We start from the raw sequence: 22,425 nt of genomic DNA, 5'->3' as shown, positions 1-22,425 counted from the left end.
ACCCACAATACTGAGGTAACTTGTGACATTCAAAAATGAATTGTTTAATACAATAGTAATAAATTTTGTGCTAACAGTTGCAAACTTCCACTTCTGATGTTATTTTTTCTTTTTTTGATTTACATTTTTTTTCTTGTTTCTAATTCTTTTATGAATAAGATTACAATAAATGTTTTATAATAACATTCTTTTTTTATAAAACATTTTTTATTAAATTTTGCATGAAGTAATTATTTCAATACTCTGATTTTATTAAATTTACATTTTAAGATTCATCAATTTGATATTGCTCAATATATATATATATATATATATATATATATATATATATATATATATATATATATATATATATATATATATATATATATATATATATATATATATATATATATATATATATATATATATATATATATATATATATATATATATATATATATATATATATATGTAAATTATGTTAGTGTATTTTACAAATAGAGTGCTCAATGTTCTTAAAGAACAGAGCAATAATTAATTAGTAAAAAACACTTATCTAACTTTTATCTTCGACTCGGAGAACTCTTCCTGATGATCCAGCGATGGTGAAACTCCGAGTCGAAGATAAAAGTTAGATAAGTGTTTTTTACTAATTATATATATATATATATATATATATATATATATAAATATATATATATATATATATATATATATATATATATATATATATATTATCTGCATTTTTATATGTTTTTATACCTTTATATGTTTGTTTGGCGAGATAAAGTAAAAATATATATAAAAAGTTATATAAATTGTATATAAAAAGAACTACATAATGTTTACATCTTATAGTTTCATGCTAACGCATGAAACTTTTAGATGTAAACATTATGTAGTTCTTTTTTACTTTATCTCATCAAACAAACATATATATATAAATATATATATATATAAATATATATATGTATATAAATATATATTTATATATATATATTTATATATATATATATATATTTATATATATATGTATATATATATGTATATATATATGTATATATATATATATGTATGTATATATATATATATATATATGTATATATATATATATATATATATATATATATTTATATATATATATATATATATATATATATATATATATATATATATATATATATATATATATATATATATATATATATATATATATATATATATATAGCATATCAGCATCCATAAACATATATATGTATACATTTATGTTTATGGATGGGCTTACTCAGAGTTGCCAGATATCTGGCTTTTATGTTGGAGAATACAAAGCCAAACCTTTAAAAATTGTTACTGTGTTTTTCTTCATAAAAGCTGGACATCTGGCAACCCAAACTTTACTTGCAATAACCTGTTTTGCATACTTAAATATTTTGGTGATATTATAACTAGAAAGAATACTGCCCAAGGTTTCCAAGTTCATACTTTTACCCTATATGAATTTAAGAGTTTTATATAGGTTAAATGCTTCCACCATTCCTAAAAGGTTTTGTTATAATTAAATGTCATGAGCAGGATAAATATTCAAGTGATATTTTAAAACATGATAATAAAGTGAAAAATATTGCTATAACAGAAATAAATAATTATTTTTAATATAGTTTTGAAAAAGTATTTCGTGTGTCACTATATTTGTTTTTATTCCTATACATAAATATACACACACACACACACACACATATATATATATATATATATATATATATATATATATATAAATATATATATATATATATATATATATATATACATACATATATATACATCTATATTTTTTTATTTTAGAATCAAATAACTGTCATCGCTAAAACCAGATTTTTTTTATATCTTATTTTTAAAGTTATTTTATATATAATAAAAATACCCACAAAGATTTTTTTTTATATATTTTTCATTTTTAAATAATAAGATTTAAACCACTTTATTTAAGTAAACAAACCATTTTTTTAATGTCTTTCTGTTCATATTAAATAGTAGATTTGTATAGTTATGGTAAAATTTATTAAATAAGTTTTTTTTTTTAGAATCAAAAAATTGTCAGCCTCGAAACAGATTTGTTTGCTATGTTTTACTTGCCATTCTGATAAACTTAATGAAGTTCATATCATATTAACAAAAATCCTCAAAACAGAGGGAGAGAATATTTATAAATACATTTTTTTTTCTCTTTGAGGCAAGGAAGTGTTACTTATTTCAAAAAGCATTATTAAAAGTATTCTATTATCAAATGCAGTTTTAATTTTTCGAGAAATCAGGCTGATTTAAGAAAGAAAGCATGTTCGCTCTATGTTTAGCTAAACTTTATTTATTATTAACTTTAATAGCTTCGAATTATTATCATTGACTTTATTATCTATGGAAATTGATATTTTAAATGTGATCATTCATAAAGGTATGAATGCTCATTTAAATTGTTTTAGCCACTAGAAATTATTTCAACTATCTAATGAGAATTGGAATTTTTTTTTTTAAAATCGCTCAATTTTTTGATACCCATGGAAGCAGGTTTTATTGGTTCAAGCACGTCTACAAATGTGCAATTTGTATAACATGGAAAAAATTAGTTAACGGACACCATTTTAACTTATGCGGAATGGGTACTAGTGCACATGCGCAATACAATGTCGCGGTCATCTGACACTTTTGTCGGGGTGCATCGTTGTCTCCATAAGAAAAGGCTTCGTGTTATGTATTAGAAACAGCGAAAAACAGTTTTGAATATATTTTAGTTATCTTATTATAATTGAAGTTAAAATTATTTGCGATTTTTCATATTTTCGGTCGACTGAGTGGACTATAACCTTTACAAGCTTCGTTTGAGTTTAATTGTTCAGCAACAAGGAGATAAAGTGAAGACTCAAACCGCTGAGTGTAATGGCTTTATCATCACGTTGCTTGAAAGTTGTTACTTTGTGAATGGCTTGTAATTTTAATGGCGCACGAATTAGGTAATCATAAAAAATTAACGGAGACAAACTCCTCAAGTAAAAATTACCAAGAAATTACAAATAATATTGTAGAATTTTACATAGCAATCAATACAATTTATCATTCTAATCATTCAATCAACAAAAAAAGTTTTGTTTGGTCGGATTGCTTTAATATTGCAGAAATTTATTTTATAATAATCAAGCTTATGTTAGAAATGTCCGTTCCAGTTTATTCACAAGCAACCACAAGTGCAGTAAATGTTAGCATTAATAAAAAAAAAAATACTGACTCTATAAGAAATGTTGAAACAATCAAAAGTTCGCATGTTAACTCATCAGAGTTGATTTTTGACTCTGGTTTAGTATCAAGAGCAGATGCAACACAAAATAATGTGTCAGAAGTTCAAAGACCACCTCAGCCAATCGCTAATCCAAACGATGTTCTTTTCAGTCATATTAAAAATTATCAAGAAAAGGTACAGTCAAAATTTATTGAATTAAACAGTAACATTAGCAGTTTATATGATCGTGTACGTAAACTTCAAATGAGAAATATCAGTTCACATGTTGCATGTGAAATTAAAAATACAAAAATGCAATGTTCTGATTCAGAAAAGTCAGTTTTAAAATTTAATAATTTTGAAAATACGAAAACAGAAAAACTGGAACGTTTGTTTGATTTAGCATCTTACTTGGATGATGAAGCAACTGATGAAGAGTTTATTTTGGAAAGTAATGTTTGTTCTTCAGAAAAAAAAGGAAAAAGAAAGCTTGTCAGGTGACCAGCTGTTTTTTCCACCAAAATTTTTTGTGTGTGTATTTACCTACCTAAATTATATTACATCATTAGGTTTTTTTATAAATAAGGGAGGGTGGTATATGTTATTTAACTTCTATTAAAACAACAGCTAAAATAAATCATTGTTTTATTCACACTTGAATCAAATATGCCTCCATTTCGTTTATTAGTTTACAGTCTAGTCTTACGCAGACTGTAAAGGAATGATGCTTGGGTAATTTGCGAAAAATATGCCTTGTAATAAATAATTAAAATCGTTCTTATAGCAAAATAAACAGATATTTATTATATGTGATGCATCTGACCAAAACCAGTCGGATGTCGCGTTATGTTATATTGAGAAAACCATCAAAACATCTCAAAAATTCAATTTTTATCATTATTTATTTTTTTGCATAATTGTTTACATAATTAACTTTTCTTTGCTATTCAAACTTAACTTTTAATAAAAGATAATTTTTTGATGGTTAATTTGGTGATTTTTGTGAGGCTATTGTCTTAAAATTTCTGTGAATATGTCAAGGATTCATTACAAGATGTCGTTTGTCCGTTACCAAATTCTGGTGCTCCAATAATTCCTCGCGATGACAATTTTCAGTCGATGACTTCTGTACCTCTGGACCACGACAGCGATACCGATGACTACGACAGAGGTACAAAGTACAAGACAGAGTTTTGACAGAGGTACAAAGTACAAGAGAACGTTCAAGAAAACGATCAAAACAAGACAGTGAATCTGGTAAAAAACAAAAAACTGTCAATGAGACGCGACCTAGAGGTCGGGGTCGTGGTGCACGAGGGCGTGGTTTAGACTTTTAACTTTTTTTTTTTTTTTTTTTAAACTTTTAATGCTTGTTTTAACTCTTCACTTTTTACTCTGTTATGCTTGCTTTTAAACCAGCACATGAAATTTTTTATAAACAACGTTTAGGTATTTTTTTTGCTTTAAATATTGTCAATAGATTTAAAAATCTAAAAATTAAAAAATTGATAATAATTTAATTTTCTCGATGTACTAAAAGTGTTATAATTTAAAAAGTAATAAAGCTGCAGTAATAATTTTTTCAGGACTTGTTGCAAATGTATCACATTAGATGTGTGCCAAATTAGAACAAAATCCATGCATGGTTGCTAAGGAGTTTTTTATTTTATATGACATCAAACCTTTAAATGCGTTTTTTTTCGTTTTAAAATTTTAATATAGATGTTACATTTTTGCTCATAACTTTGGCTAGGGTCAAGCTAGAGCAATAATTTTTGCATCATTTTAAAGCAGAATATTATACCTTTTCAAATATGTATCACACTCAAAACTTAAAATTTTATACATGTGACTGGTTTTGGTCAGATGGGTCACATTTGAGAGTAGTTTTTAAAAAAATAGGCAGAAGTATTGTTGTTATTAATAACTTTTTAAATATTTTTGGTCTTGGACTAGTTAGAGATAATCAGGTGAAAACAAAATAAGGATCTAAATGTCTTGAAATAATAGTTAATTCAATAAATCCTACTGTATTTTTTATGTATTGTGAGGATACATAAGGGTATATCATCTTCTTTAATATCAAAAACAATATGTTTATGCACTCCTCTATTATTTAAGGTTAAATTTACAAGTTGTATATTTTTGTTTATTTTAACATGGCATATTTTTGATATAATAATTTTTTTTATATAATAATCTGAAACCTAATTTTCTGACAATTTTAAAATTTTGACTCGTTATTATTATTATTTATTTTTTTGTTTATTTTTTTTTATCATGATCCAAATTCGTTATTTTACAAAGGTATATGAATATGTGCCTGTTTTTAAGTCATTAAATCATCAACACTTGAAAATTGTAAAAGTTTAATAACTTTATAGGTGACTGTAGTTTTTTAACTTTAAATTTATTTACAAATTTATGTTTGCAATAATGATATTTAGTCTACTTTATTTATTATGGCATGCTAAAGCACATTTTTTGAGCTGATTAAGTGAATGAACTTTTAAACTAGGTATTTTATTTCAGGTGATAGAAGGAAAGCATATTTTTAATTATAAAATTGTTTATATGTACCCATTTATAACACTTAAACATGAATAATGAATAGCAATCTTTTTTTTCTTTTTAAAGAAAACTATGTTATAAAGTTTACATGAATTTAAGTAGAAGTTATTTTAATGAATGTGATGATTATTTTACTATAATAATGACTGGGACAAATTATGTAATGGCAAAAAATGGCTGAAAGTATAAATCTTATACTAATGTGGGTTAATTATTTTCATGTGTAAAACTTTTTATTTAACAAAAATAACATATTTCACATTAATATAGTTCCATATTATATATTTTTTAGTTATATCTGTTCTATATAATTTAATTTAAAAGTAAAATATTTATGTTAATAGTAAGTTATAAGGGGGTATTCTAGACTGTTTTCGATAGCGTCGACTGCCCAAATTTGAGGACTTTTTTTATATATATACATTTTTACAGCAAATATTGTTTGTTTTTTTGCTGAAAAAAACGCTGATTTTCCGCTAAAGTTTGCCAGAACAAGGGGGTACCGCTGTCCAAATTTTTTTCCTAGAATAGGTCCTGGTTGTGTACATATGTGGTATCATAGTAGAACATGCTTGCTTTAATAGCAAGAGGTTCTGAGTTCGATCCCCACCACATCCCCGGTAGTACTGCACTCAACTTGTTTCTCCATGCAACTGCCTTTTTCATCATGTTCATGTTTCAAAGTTGAGAGGGGGTTATAAGCACAATTAAGTAGCCTCCTCCAGGCTTGTGGAGCAGAGCCGCTGTTTTTTGGTGGAGTCGGAGCCACAAGAATTGAGCAGCTCTTGTATTTTTTTAAAGGAATAGAGTGTATATATTTTTTTTACTGTAGGCAAACTTTATTCGTTTATAATAGCGTAGTTTACTGTTATAATTTACAGCTTAAGTTATAGTTTAAATTTTAAGTTGCAGTTATAGTGTAATGTGCAAGTTATGATGTAATGACCAAGTAAAGTATTTAATACTATTGCAATACTACTTTTAGTAGTTGTTTTTAATTAACATGATCCTTAAAAAAGTAAAAGTAAAAATGCAAATATTACAATATTTAAACCACTTTAATTGTAGAAAACTATTTAATACGTTCATGCTGATGATAAAACACATGTTATTTTTAAAGAATATTAAATTTTTATTGTAAAAAGCAATAAAACAACAATAAAACAAACTGCAAAGTTTTGACAATATAAAGAGCTTGTTGTTAATATGAAACAAATTTGTGACGCTGTTCGTGTTGCTGTTTTATAAAGTTAGGTTTTTATAACATTATTAACATAAAACACGTTTAAAAAAACAAACAAATTAAGTAAATAATATTTAATTTAAAAAAATGCATAAGCATGCATATCATAGACCAAACGAGTAAGGTCAATTCAAAAAATCTAAGTACTAACGTACTATTAAAAATTTAAGTATAAATAAGTTTTTCAGTCAAATGGTTTTTAAGTTAATGCTTTCATTCAATTTTTTTGTTCAAATGGTTTTTTAATAGAAAGTTAAAAAAAAAATTGGTTAAATAAATCCATTTATATTTCATTAAGTTTAAGTATATGTTTGAATTATTTTTGTGGAAAAAAAGTTTTCGCAAAGTTATTCGAATGAGAGAATTATAGATTTTTTTTTAGAAGAATTCTTTTGTTGAAATGAACTTTTTAAAAAAACTCCTAAAAACAACTTACGTATCAATAGAAAATGTTTAATCTTGATATCGCTTTAAATAAAATTTAAATAAATAAAAACTGGTATTGCATTTTTCATATTTTATTTGACATTTCTTGTTAAAATAATTTTTAATTATAATATATGTTAACCCATTAACAGTCCATGCCATAATATTATGCAAACCAAAAATGGTTCCCAAATGTCCAAATGTGCATCTCCTTATATTTCCTACTTGTTCATCAGTAATTTTACGTCTACTTGTCACAAAACTTATTACTACATAATTAAAGAGCTTTTGTTCAATAATTCACTTTTACACGTGTTCACTTTAATTTTAAATATGACGAATAAGGAAGTTTTCACTGTAAAAATAATTACCAAAATGTAAATATTTACTCACTAAAAGATGGAAAATTATACATTTGATGAATCAATAATGAAAAGATATATTTCATAAATGATTATTGAAAATGATTATAAAAGATTAATGCTCAAAGAAGGTGTTCAGTATGTTACAAACACATTATTCAAAAAGATTCAAGATATGAATGTAATGTTTAGAATGTAATGTAGGACTTTGTGCAGCTCAATGCTTTTCCAATTGTCATACAAAAAGTGAATATTAGTGAAAACATTTTTATAATTTTGTGTTTATGTAGTATGATTTATATAATCTTAAACTTGAATAATGACGTTTTGTAGTGTTTAATAATGTTAAAAATAGTAATAAATTTTTTTTTATTCTCTTAGTAAAAAAACACAATGATTTTAAAAACACAGGACATTTAGAAACCACTTGAGAAAAAAAAGCTGGGCTAATAGCGACCGTATTTTAAAAAATACATGGGGCTGTTAAAGGGTTAACAACGTAAGATATAAATAGAAACATTAATATGACTAACTTTTGCGAGTGTTTTAGTATATTAAGTAAATTAATATGATATGCTTATAAGTTAATATTTGAATAACTGTAAGTTACTGTAGTAACTTGACTGGTTGTTTGGATTTAGTTTATAAGTGAATTTACTATGATGTACTTTATCCATTCAGTATATCAAAGTTTTAACTTAACAAAATTTTAAAAGATTCAGGGTTAAAGTGAAAAACATTTAAGCAAAAAGTTATTGGTTTCTATTAGCATTGATTAACTATTAGAAAATTTTTTTAATAGAAAATGATTTAATATATTTTAATTATACTTAAAGTAGTAAAATTAATAATATAAAATTGTTGACAAAATAATAATTTAAATTATTAATAAGTTGATTTGGTGCAACGTTTTAAAAACAAAGATATAAACCAGGTTGTTTTGTTTAAAAAAAAGAATGAAAAAAAGTTTGCTTTTATGTCTTTTCCCTTTTGAACTTTTTGCTTTAACGACCTTTAAAAATATTATTAGCTTCCATGCAGAGATTTAATGTGATTTAAAATCAAAAGAGCTTGAAAGAGCAAATGATCATGCTTCTATTCAAAAGATAAATGTAGTGTGATGTACTTTACGAACCCTAATAAAAAAACTTTATTTAGGTAACAAAAACATTACTTTTAAAAACTGCCAAAAAATATGCTCAATTAGAAGGGAAAAAATAACAACAAAAAAAAAGTATGTGAGAGATTATGTGCATATATATATATATATATATATATATATATATATATATATATATATATATATATATATATATATATATATATATATATATATGCACATACTCTCTCACAAACAAACACTCACACACATAGAAATATCTTTGCACATTTAACCTAATTGAAGTGTCATACTTAATAGTATTACTTGTCAAAAAGCGTCATACTTAATAATATACTTAAATAGCCATTTTTGATGGCTTAAGTACATTTTGCTTTTGCAACAAAATGGCTGGTAAGTAGAGTTTTTATTTTTACAATGTTTTTTTCTAGTTACTCTGTAACTTTTTAAAGACAAAAAATATTATTAGTTGCAAAGCCGCAATTGTAAATTTAAGAAATAGTAATAAATAAAAAATTAATATCTTGTAATTCATTTATATAAATGTTGAGAAAAGAAAAAAATTAGTTTATAATAAAAATTAAAAAAATAAGGTAATATTTAATTAAAAATGGCGTAATTGTTAAAAGAATCGATGTTGAGTTAAAATAATATCTGCATGCATATGACTAAATGGAAATTCCTTTTTAGTTAAACATTACTAAGTTTTTTTAGAGATATTAGTATAAATTATGTTGAGTAGTTTATATTGGGTTTTAGGAAGTGCATAAATACAGTTATAAAAATATAAATATAATACAGTAAATGCTTTTGAAAATGGTCAAGAATAGCCTCTGTATATGTGTGTACTTATTTACTTACATACTTCATGCAAAACTATTTATATCTTCTTTTTTTAGTTTCTGTTTATAATTTTTTTCTATTGATATATTTCTACTACACTTTGGGAGCATACTTCAATATTTTTGTTTTTTTAGTGTGCCACCTTCTCCAGAAGAGCTTTACAGATGGAGGTGTAAGCAAGTAAAACTTGGTTCACAATGTTCGTGGTTAAATTTAAAAATTCCTTTGCTTGATGAGAAGATAGACATTTTAAATAAAACTCATATAAAGTTGAAGCAAAAAAGACTTTCTGTAAATCAAAATACTGGCAAAAATGTTCCAAATGACCTATTTAATTATGAAGGTAGTCGAAGGACGTTACCAGTTAATAGTCATTACAAACATAGTTATGTCAAAAAAGACACTGGATCATACTCTGATACTGCTGTGCAGTGTCATAACTCTGAGAATCTTGTTCCTTGTCATCTATGTGAATCATTTTTAGTACAGTCTCAAAATAAAGTTAATTTAAATGCTGTGCAGCTTGATCATAGCTATCACTCCATACTCTCTCTTCCAGCTGGTAAATTTTTTTGATGTTTTAATTAAAAATAATACAATAAATATAATATACATAAATAAAAGTATTAAATAATTTAAATAAATAATAAAAAATATATATATAGTTTCATAATACAGGCCTTGTTTTAAAGCATAATGCGCAGGCTTGGCCAGGAAGGCGTGTGATTTCACCTCATAATATGACCATGCAAATACTATTTGATTTTACTTAACTTGACCACAGCTGTTAATATGTTTTGAAAATTTGTATATGTTTTAAACATGTCCTAAAAAAAATTATTTTAACTATGAAGAAACTTAAAAAAAGAAAACAAATCTTCGTAAAAAGTTATGAAAAACGAAATAAAAATAACTTAACTAAAATTAAAATAGCAAAAATAAATTTAAATTTTAACTAAAATAAATATTAAAATATAGCGACAAGATATTCTAAATTACTTTTGGAATAAATAACTTTGAATCGTTTATCTTTATTATGTTTTTATAATATAATATTATGCGAAACGCTTTTTTGACGCAAAATGCTTTTTAAAGAAAGTTTTTTCTTTATCATTAGTTTTTCAAATTAATCATATAATGAACGTTGATTAGAAATAATTAACTAATTTATGAGTAGTATACAAAGATTTTGTTAAAGCCAAAATGTTAACAAACATGTTGATAGTTTTTATGTTTTGACCGTTAAAAAATTTAACCTTAAACAATTGCCCCCTCAATAAAAAAAGTAATAAACATAAGACAAATTTTAAAGTAAAAAAATATATACAGTTCAAATAAGTTTAAGTGTTTTTAAATAAGGGTTGTTTTTTTTAAAAAGAAGTTTAACACTTCAAATTCTTTTGAATTTGCTAAAGAATTTAACTTCAAAGAAGTTAAATTCTTTAGCAAATTCAAAAGAATTTGCTAAAGAATTTAACTTGTGGAATGAAAAATTAAGTCAAAAAATATTATTTGTTAATCAATTCGGAATGTATTAAAGTCAAAAAATTTAAAAAAAAGACCCTTAGCAATGGTTCTATACAGGATTACTATATAGCCTCTAGGGCCAGCATGTCACCATTTGATTAGTGGATCAGATTTAATCTTGTCATTATAAAAATAGAAAGAACTTGAACAAGTAAATGCCTGCATCTTGATGCCTTTGTCAGGTTTTTTTAACGTGTAAACTTTGGAAGACACTCACCAACATTTTTGGACTGCTTGTTAATCAACCATAAGAAACTTTTTCCAAGTCTTTGAAAGCTGCTGGCTTATTGCGTTGATATTTTTCAGTATGTTTTCTTGTTGAATCTCATGAACTTTGGGACAAGTAAGTCAATTTTAGACAATAAAGTTGACTATAAAATAAATACAGCTTTAATGATATGTTGGACCTTCTTATTTACTTTAAATATCCGGTCTTTTATTTCTGCAATTAAAAATAAATCAATAGCCTCACTTACAGTAGCTGGATTTGCTGTCGGTTGCATTTGTTCTCCCCAAATGTATTCCCTACCTCCACTACCACCCTGGTCTATTGTTTTCCAAATTCTTCTCTTTCTCTAATTAGTCTTCATGTCTGGATTTGATTTTTTAAATTGCATATAAAAAAGAAATAGGTTAGTGGCAAGCAAGATCTAAATAATACAAAAAAAGTGTCTGTGACTAAGAAGAAAATTTAGACTGACTTTAACGAACAAAATGGGAGTTGTTGATGATTCCCCCAAAAGTGTTGATTCTAGAACAAGCAATTAATCCCTTAATCCATGGTGTTACATGGCTCAATCTGTGGTATTGATAATGACAATTCACAAGAACAAGGTATTGATACATGGACAATTCAACTGCAAAAATAACAATTGGATTTATGACTGAAGAAACTTAAAGAGGCAAGAAATGGAGATTTTAAAACTTATCACAAAAATTTCTTCCAGGAAACATTCAAAAGAGCAAATAATACTGATCTGATCAATAGACTCCTTGTTTTCTGTGACCCTGTTTTTCATCACTGTGTCATTAACATCATGCTGAACAAATCATGACTCTTTTTTTTAGATTTTTTATAATTATCAAAAAACAATCTTTGCGCAGTATTATTGTTTTAATGTAGTTTCAAATTTTATTTTTTTTATTTTTGTTGAAAAATTAATTAGCTAAATGGTTAGTTGTTATTTAAAATAGGTGGGTTGAAATCAGAAAAAAGTTGATCCAAAATCTGTTTAACCCTATGTAGCTATAAAAATTGTTTGGTTGCTAAACATATCAAAAATCAATTGCAACAAGAAATCTAAATTAAGGAAACCGTTACAATCCTTAAATTAGTGTATAGACTATAAATTAGTCTTAATTCTTATACATACAATGAGTTATTAATTTTGTCCAGTAAATATTTTTTAAAAGTAAAATTTCTGTGCAATGACCCTAACCCTAATAACCCTAAACCTGAACAACCACACTTAATAAAATAAAATTAAATAAAAGTAAAATGTTTTGAATTCATAAGGTTATTGTAAGCAATTTGTTTATTGTAATAAGACATTGCATATTAAGGATAACTACATAAAGATCATGTATTACAATAAATATTCTTTTATACAGATATTTGTCTATCCTATAAGCTTGAAGAAACTATGCGAATGCAAAAACTTAATACCAAAGTAAAAATATCAAAAGCAATAAAAAAAAAGTAAGAATTGTTTGGTTTACTATTTGTTTGATTATTTATTGTTTATTTTAAGGTAAAGCAATTTATAATGAAACATGTTAAGTTTATTGTTGTTTATATACTTTTATTTTATGATAATTGTTAACATTCTGTACATTTAAAAATAATGTTATACTAAGGGTTCAGATTAATGTAATTATAATGGTAACAGAAACTATTGTTATTGTATTAATTTTTTTTTTTAAACAATCTTTATGATTTATAAATATTATATATATATATATATACCATAAAATCTTGATTATAATACGCACTCGTGTATAATACGCTTGATTTTGCGCGAAATTTCTACGAAAAATTAAAATTCAACTATAATACGCACCTATTACTTATCAATATTTTATTTAAAAATCGTTAAAATAATTTTAATCCAATAAGTTTCTTAAAATTCCAAATAATTATTTGAAATCAGAAAAATTACTCAGCAAACCAAAACTTATTGCAGAAATTAAATATTCATATTAAAAATGAGCCTTTTTCTAAAAAAAAAAAAATTTCTTTAATATTGCGTATAATTTACAATTGAAGTAAATTTCTGTTCTTCTACGAACAGAAAGCCGATTTCGTTTCATGAAACAAACTGCCCATCCGTACAAAGCTTTGAATTGTGTTGTGTTGGCACAAAAATTTTTGACTTCTAGAGCTTTCAGTCTGATTTCAATGCACGAAACTCCGATATCTTGCTGTCTCTTATCTACTACCCACTCCATTACAGCCTTTTCCAGTTCTGGAAAACTAGGTCGTAATCCCCGATTCGCCTTTTTCTTCTTGGGCATAATTTGTAGAGCTTCTTTGTTTTTTCGCCTCAATCGAACATTTGCTTCGTTTATGGAAAAGTGATGACTTGCTTCTCGATTTCCGTGAGACTCAGCATATTTAACTATTGATAATTTTTCTGCTGCTTTATAGGACCGTCTTGAAGATATTTTTACGGAAATAAATAAAATAAAATAATAAATTTTTGTACTTGCAACAACTATCACTTATAAGATGAACGCGTGTGCGATACGTACAGTGAGTTCGGTTTGGTAACCTTTCTTTAAACATGCGGATGAATTACGGAGTAAAGATGTGAGCAGCTGTGCTATACGTTCGTTCAGTGTTTAAAAACAACTATTTTTTTGATCTCGAGTATAATAGGCACCCACATTTTTTCGGAATAAAATGTGAAAAAAAAGTGCGTATTATAATCAAGATTTTACGGTAGTATTATATATTTATTGTAATACTGTAATACAATAACAATAATTATTGTGTTGTTATTCATCTTTATAATACAATAACAGTATCTAAAAAAATGTTATTGTAATGTTTCAATACAGTAACAGTAAATATTGTTCAGACATTTTAAGTTAAGAAATACAAACCACGAAAAGCTTGCCTGTGCTGTTTTTAATTCAATTAAGCCCCTTAATGTAGCAACTGTTCTTTGTTTTTGTGCAAGTTTGCTTGATTAAACAATCTTATATATAATTACCCAGGTCAATGATTTCCTGATTCTGTAGCGCTGTAATTTATTACTTGTTTGCAGTTAATTATAATAAAAATAAATTATTTTCATGCACTCTAAGTAATCAATCAATTAGTTAAAACCACATCATGAAAAAATGAAATATTTTAGTATCCGTTTAGACATGATTTTAAAAAAAATCAAAAAGTTCCTATTACAAAGAAAATAATTATTTATTTAATTACAAATATATAATAAATTATATATTTGTATGATTTATGTCTAATAACATTTTTCCAACAACATCTTGGTTTTTTTTAGATGTAGTTACATCTGGATAAAATTATTAAATGTAAATGCATTATTTTAACCAGATGTAGTTACATTTTTTTCAGATGTAATTTTGAAATGCATCTGGAGTGGATAATTTTGAAATACATCTGGAATAATTCTAAATAACATCTGGAGGAAATTCTTCCAGATTTTATTATATTTTATTTCTTCACTTGACTTTATTAAAATTTTTATTATCCAAATATTTGCCAATGTGTGGAACAATAATCTAATACATTAAAGTATAATAGCTTTTAAACTTAGAAATAGTAATACAATAGTTATTATAATTGTATTTCTTCACAGCAATACAATGCCAATAAATGTTTTTATTACTTTGGCATTACAATACAATGTCAATGTAGTGTGTTGTTATTGTATATAATTTTTACAATTACAATAGTCTGAACCCTATTTATGCTGAAACCAATGTTAAATTTTTTAATAATTAGCCATGTTAATTAAAGCTTTAATGGGTGTGTGTGTGTGTGTGTGTGTGTGTGTGTGTGTGTGTGTGTGTGTGTGTGTGTGTGTGTGTGTGTGTGTGTGTAAAAATTTAAATGAATTCTTTTTCTAAAATGATTTCCAATTATATTTTGTTTGACGGACTGATGTAGAATAATTCAGTTAAATGTTATTTAACTTCGTTCATTTTAACGTTTAACTAATAATACATTTTAGGAAAAAATTTAAACTGAAAAATATTCCTAAACTGAACGTTGAAGTTCCAGTAGAAAAAGCCAAGATTCAAAGAAGACCCGCTTTAAGTTAGTTTTATTCAATTTAAATAATTGTTTATTTTGACTGGTGTTTCATTTTTTTTTCTTGTAATCTTGATATTTCTCAAAATAGAGTTGAAAAATGAACCAAAGATTGACAATTTAGTATCAGATGATTCACGAAAATTAACCACAACACACGAGCTATCTAGACCAAGTGAGACATTAATTTATAGTGTTGATAAGAATTAGTTCGATGTTAACAATACTTGTTTAATTTTTTTATATTTAATTTAATTTTAAATTTTAGATCGCATTCGTCAAGTACGAAAGATCTCCGATTGCTTAAACTACGATAGCTCTAAACCTTCGACCCCAACTAGTGAATGTAGCCCTTTGTCTCAATCGTCAATTATTATTAAACAAAAAAAGAAACCTTCTTTGAGCGTTGATTATGATATAAATAACATAATTATACCGTATTCGATTGCTGCATCCACAAGACTCGAAAGAATCCAGTATAAAGAAATACCAACCCCAGGATGGAGAAATATTAATGAATTTCAGGAAGATGATGAAAATAACGAAGATGTGAGTAATTTTATATTATTTTTAAATGTCTATTTTTGATTCATCGTTGACGTCAATTTTCATACTATGTTATTTACTGTGCTTATATAGGTTGAATTAACGGACGATGAGTTGTATGAAGAACGGCATGATCGTTGTGAAGCTCTAGAGCAAAAACGTTACACTAATTTTGTTCAAGTAGGGCGTCGTAATCGATCGAACCGAATAAGTGAAGGATTTTCCGAGCCCCCATCTCCATTACATACAGTTGAAGATTATTTTAAATCGAACTTAAATACGCCTGTTGATTCGCCTTGTTCAGGATCAACGTCGTTAACAAGGATTTCCCAAATTTCAAATCTTACACCTGTACCTGAAAGTGAACGCGATGACTCTTGGAAAATTCGACAGTTTCCTCTTAGTGACTTAGAGTGCATGCAACTTGATACTTCCGATTGTGGAAAAAGTTGGTTTCGCTACCCTTCTCTTTCAGATTCTTTTCGTTTTTCTCCTCGTTGTTCTCCCTTGTCTTCTAGGCATACTGCGTCGCCCTTAAATAGCCCTGTTAATCAAAACCCTGATAAAAATTGGACTGTGAAACTGATTAGTGATGCCCAAAAGGCAGTTGAATACGAAGAAAAGGTTCACAAAGGCATCGTCTTGAAGTTAGCGAAGAAGTAGCTTGTCGCATTTAAATTAAAAATAATAATAAATCTGTTTTGTTCCATTTGTATGATTTCGAGACACGCTTATGTAAATAAAGTTGGGATAATTTATTCTTTTAAACGCACGACCTAAAGTTATTTATTTTCGAAGGTTGCGCAAGGTGCTTAACCAATACGTTTTAATACGTGGTTTAGTTGTCTTGTGCCAATTTCCCAGTGGACACGACGTGTAAAACACGTATTAATTCCTTTTTTAGACATCTAAAACACGTCATGGGCTCGACAGGTTTTACTCGCAGTTAAACATTTTATTTTCAATGTCGAAAAAGGTTTAAAACGGTTATAAAAATTGCGACACTTTTATATTGCTGTTTACAGTGAATGCTAATAAAATGTGTTTTATTGTTAGTATGAATGGGTTATAAACGCAAAATTGTGTTTGTTTGATGTTTCTTGATTTAATGTTCGTAAATTATTTTTCTGTTCAAAAAGAAAATAACCTAATTCTGACGCAATTGTGCATAAGTGCCAGATAAAAAACACTGTCACCTATTTTGCTCTAAGTTCTCAAATTTGCTTAAAATTAGCTTATCTACAACATTCTCTCTATATATATATTTATTTATATACATATATATTTATATATATATAAAGACATGCTAAGCTTGATAATGTTAATTTCACGTGTTCCAATGAATCTTCCATTAACCAGGTTAAATCTAGCTTTGAATAAAAATCTTATTTTCAAAATTTATATCGTTTGCTTAAAATTTCAGTCTAATCTGGAAAATTGAAATTTGACTGATATATTTGGGGTTTCGTCATTTTTTATAGCCACTAGAAGCTTCAATAAATTTCAATACCCTCAAATACCCTTCAAGCCACCAAAATCTTCAATAAACTTTAATCATGAAAATTTCACATTTTAAATTAATAATTTTAGAATGTTTTATCAAAAATAAATTAATTTCCTGATGCTTTAAGCGTGCAATAAATCTTTTGTTTTGATAACGTTCGTTTACATTTTAATAGCTTGAGTAAATAGAAGTGATCTCTGAGGAATCCCACGTGTAATGTCCGTATTGATGGTTTTTTTTTGGTTTTTTTTTTTGTAATTTATTTCGTCACTTTATTTTACATACAATTAACTAATACATTTATAAATACAAGTATATTTATATGTATTCATTTAGAAATAAGGTAAAAGTTATAATAATGACAGGAGCAAGTAGAAGACTGCAGTCTTATTATCAAGCCTTTTTTATTTGCAACTTTGCAATAAGTTTTACGTGAGATTAACATGACATTAAAAATTCATAAGTAGAAGTAAACCAAAAACTTTAGCTTTGTGCGTAAAAAGAAAACAAATAACAAAGCCTTGTACGTAACGATCTGATAGATAAGTATAGAAAAGAAAAAAAACTATTTGTGTTGTAATATAACCATCGTTTCTGGTTATCCAAAAGGGATAAATTTGTTTTAGTTATTGTTGATTTGATCTTTAAAATTAGGAGAGTATGAAGTCACTTAAGTTAAATAGGTGCTGTTTGACTGCTGCTTTAAAGAAATCTGAAGACTTTATGTTTTTTATTTCCTCTTTAAGGATCGAATTTCATAGCCACGGACCTCGAGATGAGATAAAAAAGTCAGTTATTTTAAGTAAAGTCTTCGGAATTTTAAAGTTTTGAAAAGAGTATTTCGTTGGGTATTTGTGATCAATGGTGGAAAATTGATTTTCAAAGTATTTTGGTAGCAAGTTGTTTTGCGATTGAAACATAAATAATAAATTTTGGAGGAGGTTCAATTCTTAAATATTTAGAGCTCCAATTTCCCTGAATAATGGTTTGGCGTGGGTGTATCTATTAGCATTGCATACTATTCGACACGGTTGCTTTTGTTTAACGTATATTTTCTTTAGTACTGAAGAGTGTGTGCTTGCCAAAACGATATTGCAATAGTTGATATAACTGTGAATGAACGAATAATATATATATTTTTAAGCAAGTTTTATTTAGAAGGTGTTTTATTTTATGCATGATGCCATTGACTTGGAAATCTTGTTATCGATGTGCAAAATATGATTCTACCAACTAAGATTTTCTTGAAAAATTATTCCCAGTATTTTCATAGAATGGCCTCTCTCTATATTAATGTTGTTGATCATAAGCTTGGGAAGATGAAGTGATAAGTTAACAGATTTAGATGGTTTGTGAAATAAAACATATTTGGTTTTGAGGATGTTTAAGGAAAGTTTATTAGCTTCGAACCACTCATTTAAGCTTTGCAGCTCGTAATTAACTGTAGAAAAAAATGTTTTTATATTTGAGTAAGTAAAGAAAATATTCGTATTATCAGCAAAAAGAGTAAAGTTTAGAATGTTTGAAGTTAAGTAGGTATCGTTCACATAGAGTAAAAATAGTAAAGGTCCAAGAATTGAGCCTTGGGGTACACCACAATTAATTGTTTGTAACCGTGTACATGCTGAGTTGTACGACACTCCTTGTTTCCTGTTATTTAAGTAAGTTAATAAGTTATTTAACCCTAACCCTAACCCTGACAGAAACGAAACTAACTTAACTACATACAAAGAATACAAAAATCTATTTGAAAAAATTAGAAAGAATTCAAAAAAAGTATATTATTCAAAACAAATACAAAAAAGCAAAAGTGATATTAAAAAAACCTGGAACATGTTGAAAGAAATAATGGGTACATTATTTTATATATACAAAATATATACATTATTTTCAAAACCATTCAAAATTTTATTGGCTAATTCAATTATTGCATGATATGTTGAATGGCTCTTGTGAAAACCAAACTGTTTGCTATACAGAACTTTATTTATTTCAAGATAGTTTTATAATCTATTATACATAATACGTTCAAGAAGTTTTGAAAAGCAAGAAAGAATTGATATAGGCCTATAGTTGGATGCTAAAGAGTTGTCGTAGTTCTTATAAATAGGGACCACTCTTGCTATTTTTAATTGATCAGGAAAAACACCAGTTTTTAAGGATAAATTGAATATTGTTAAAAGAGGCAATTCAATAATATCAAATACTGATTTCAAAACAATTGCATTGATTTCGTCGATGCCTCGAATTTTGTTGGTTTTTAGTAAATTTAAGGCTGTTCGAAGTTCATCCAAGGAAATTACAAACTCATTCATAACTGAGTGTGTTTTTTTAAAAAAAGACTTAAACGTTTTTCCCGGAATTATTATTTCGACTAAATTTTTACCAAAGTTTATAAAAAATTCATTAAACATATCAGCAATTTTGTCTCTGTCAAAAACATGTGTTCATTTTTGTTTGTAAACGCTCTGGAAAAACAGTATTTATGTTTAGTTTCTTTTTTCCAGTTACTTCTTTAATTATATCCCATTTTTTTCTACCATTTTCTATTGAATTTTTGAGCAGATTGGAGTAATAGTTTTTTTTAATTTGTTTTTTTAATTTTACAAAAGAATTTTTGTAATTTTTGTATTTAGTTTCATGTTTTAAAGTTTTATTTTTTTAAAAATTATCTTAGAGACTTTGCTTCTTTTTTGATGATTTTTTAAGCCTTTTCGTCATCCAAGGGTTACGCAGATTTTTCAAATAAACTGTTTTCTTGTTTTTTGGAAAGGCTTTTATTGTTTAAAAATATTGTTTAAAAAATAAATGTATAAGAAGATCGTTATTCGCATCATTGCACTCAGCTATGAGTTCCCAATTGGTTTTGTGTATCAAATCACGAAATTTTTTTATAGAACTGTTCTTTATTTGTCTGACGAAGGTGGTAAAGGAATTATTATCTTCAATGGTTAAGCGATTGGTAATCAGAAAATATTCAAAATAGTCACTTATATCGGATTTTATGATATCACTTTCGATTTCACAAATCATGTAGTTTTTTGTTATAATATTGTCGATGATTCAAGAAGTTAAAGGAGTTGCACGCGTCGGTTTGTTTATTAGCGGTATAACACTGTGCTGAAGAAGTGTATTTACAAAGCGCCTGACGTTGGAATCGGAATTTGTATTTAAAAGATTTATGATAAAGTCACCTGTAAATGTTTTTATTTGTGTTAGATAATATGCGCTCTAGATGGTTTTGAAATAGTTTGAAATTGCCATTGGGTGGTCTGTAATAGCAGTAATGAAAGTATTTTTTGCTTTTTGATTGATTATTTCAATAGTTAACGACTCGCAACCTGCATTATTTATGCTAAGGTTTTCAATCTTTTTGAAAATAGATGAATCTTTAACTTTGTTAAAGGTTCATCTGTTTTCAAAAAGATGGAAAACTTACTCACTTCTCCACCAATATCCTTTTTAATTGCTTGATGAATTGATTTATAACCCCACAAATAAACATTTGAGTTTGAATCATCTCCATTTTGAAACCAGGTTTCTGTTAGGCATTTACACTAAATTTGTGGTTTAAATTTTCTAACATTATTTTCAAATTTTCAAAATTTTTATTCATACTCCGGATATTTAGGTTTAACAGCGAAAAAGAAAATGATGAAGAATTAAGAAAGCTAGAAGCCTCACTGACATTAAAATAATTAGTTTCGATTGAAAGTTTGTCAAAAATGTTTACATCAGGATCAATGTCATTTGTTAAAAGTATATCATCTCTGTGAGACATATTTAAAATGTTTGATATATTGGTTTCTGCCATGTTAAATGTTAAAAATTATTTTCTAACAGCTATTTATGAGGTTGATCATATTTTATTTTTTATTAGTTTCACTAATAAGTTTTAATAATAATTTCTTTTCTATTTGACAAATAGCCTTTAAACCAAGCAATACTTATATGTTTAATATTATAGTTTTCTAATTTTGTTAATAAAATGTAATGATCGATAGTGTCAAAACTAGGTTGTTCACTTTTGTAAAAGTTGAGTTTTCGATAAAATAAAACTTTTCTAAACTTTGTTTTTGTTTCAGTAAGTTTGAAACGATTTATAATTATGCCGCGGGCCATAATATATAAAGATGCTTTAAAGTTAACTTTCGTGGTGCAGTCGTGAGATCTAAAAATTTTCAACGTAAATCAGTGTTTTAGGTTGTGGAGATTCTAAAATAAAAGTTTCTCAGTTTAAAGACCCGCAGCTTTTGACTTATCGAGCTTTGAAAAACCATCAAAACGATCTATCGATTTTTTGTGTTTACTAAGTAAAATAAAAATTTTTTTCACATAATTTCATTGGATTTTTAATTTCAAATTGTTTGAAGACAAAAAAACTTTTTTTGTTTAAGTATTAAAGGAAGGTATCGTATTACCGTATTGTTATCGTGTAAAAAATATCGACTTTATCAATTTATAGTCGATTTAGACAATAAAATGATGTTTTGCAATCTGATTCTTTCCAAAAAAGCGTTTTAAATTATTTAGAAGCATAAGAATTAAAAACTATTTGCTAATAGTATTTGATTTATTGTATAGCAAGTCTTCTAATAAGTCTGCTTCGTATTTGTCATAATCATCATCGTGAACATCGTCGTCAGCAACAGAATCAGTGTTCTCCCACTTTATTCAATCAAACTAATCTGAACACTTAAAAGTTGATTGATATGCGAACAGCATTTAGTTTCACAACCATCAGTATAGTT

The 22,425-nt window shown here is 26.4% G+C and overlaps 2 protein-coding genes across 2 annotated transcripts; one reads left to right on the top strand and one right to left on the bottom strand.

Moving 5' to 3' along the window:
- Positions 1–2,061: 2,061 nt before the first annotated feature.
- LOC100205890 (KAT8 regulatory NSL complex subunit 1-like protein) lies at positions 2,062–16,942 on the top strand. The gene is made up of 7 exons (XM_065809840.1): positions 2,062–3,747; positions 9,950–10,377; positions 12,954–13,041; positions 15,545–15,630; positions 15,716–15,799; positions 15,893–16,173; positions 16,264–16,942. Exons 1-7 carry the CDS (start codon positions 2,972–2,974, stop codon positions 16,831–16,833), a joined length of 2,313 nt encoding a protein of 770 aa, XP_065665912.1. The 5' UTR covers positions 2,062–2,971; the 3' UTR covers positions 16,834–16,942.
- A 2,735-nt stretch (positions 16,943–19,677) lies between these two features.
- On the bottom strand, positions 19,678–21,488 carry LOC136086793 (uncharacterized). Its single transcript, XM_065809283.1, has 3 exons — positions 21,408–21,488; positions 21,114–21,231; positions 19,678–20,048 (listed from the first exon to the last, which is right to left on the bottom strand). Exons 1-3 carry the CDS (start codon positions 21,486–21,488, stop codon positions 19,678–19,680), a joined length of 570 nt encoding a protein of 189 aa, XP_065665355.1.
- Between the last annotated feature and the right edge of the window lie 937 nt (positions 21,489–22,425).

This window comes from Hydra vulgaris, chromosome 11 (assembly GCF_038396675.1).
Source record: "Hydra vulgaris chromosome 11, alternate assembly HydraT2T_AEP".
Taxonomy (NCBI): Eukaryota; Metazoa; Cnidaria; class Hydrozoa; order Anthoathecata; family Hydridae; genus Hydra; species Hydra vulgaris.
This window is presented reverse-complemented; position numbering and strand designations above follow the sequence as displayed.

What these genes read in the sequence shown, in the direction of transcription:
- LOC100205890 (XM_065809840.1), top strand. Translation starts at nt 2,972, where the DNA reads ATGGCGCACGAATTAGGTAATCATAAAAAATTAACGGAGACAAACTCC. An exon ending in GGAAAAAGAAAGCTTGTCAG is followed by an intron (nt 3,748 to 9,949) that starts GTGACCAGCTGT and finishes TTGTTTTTTTAG; the next exon opens with TGTGCCACCTTCTCCAGAAG. An exon ending in TCAAAAGCAATAAAAAAAAA is followed by an intron (nt 13,042 to 15,544) that starts GTAAGAATTGTT and finishes AATACATTTTAG; the next exon opens with GAAAAAATTTAAACTGAAAA.
- LOC136086793 (XM_065809283.1), bottom strand. Translation starts at nt 21,488, where the DNA reads ATGGCAGAAACCAATATATCAAACATTTTAAATATGTCTCACAGAGAT. An exon ending in CAAATGACATTGATCCTGAT is followed by an intron (nt 21,232 to 21,407) that starts GTAAACATTTTT and finishes CCACAAATTTAG; the next exon opens with TGTAAATGCCTAACAGAAAC. An exon ending in GGATATTGGTGGAGAAGTGA is followed by an intron (nt 20,049 to 21,113) that starts GTAAGTTTTCCA and finishes GTAAAAATTTAG; the next exon opens with TCGAAATAATAATTCCGGGA.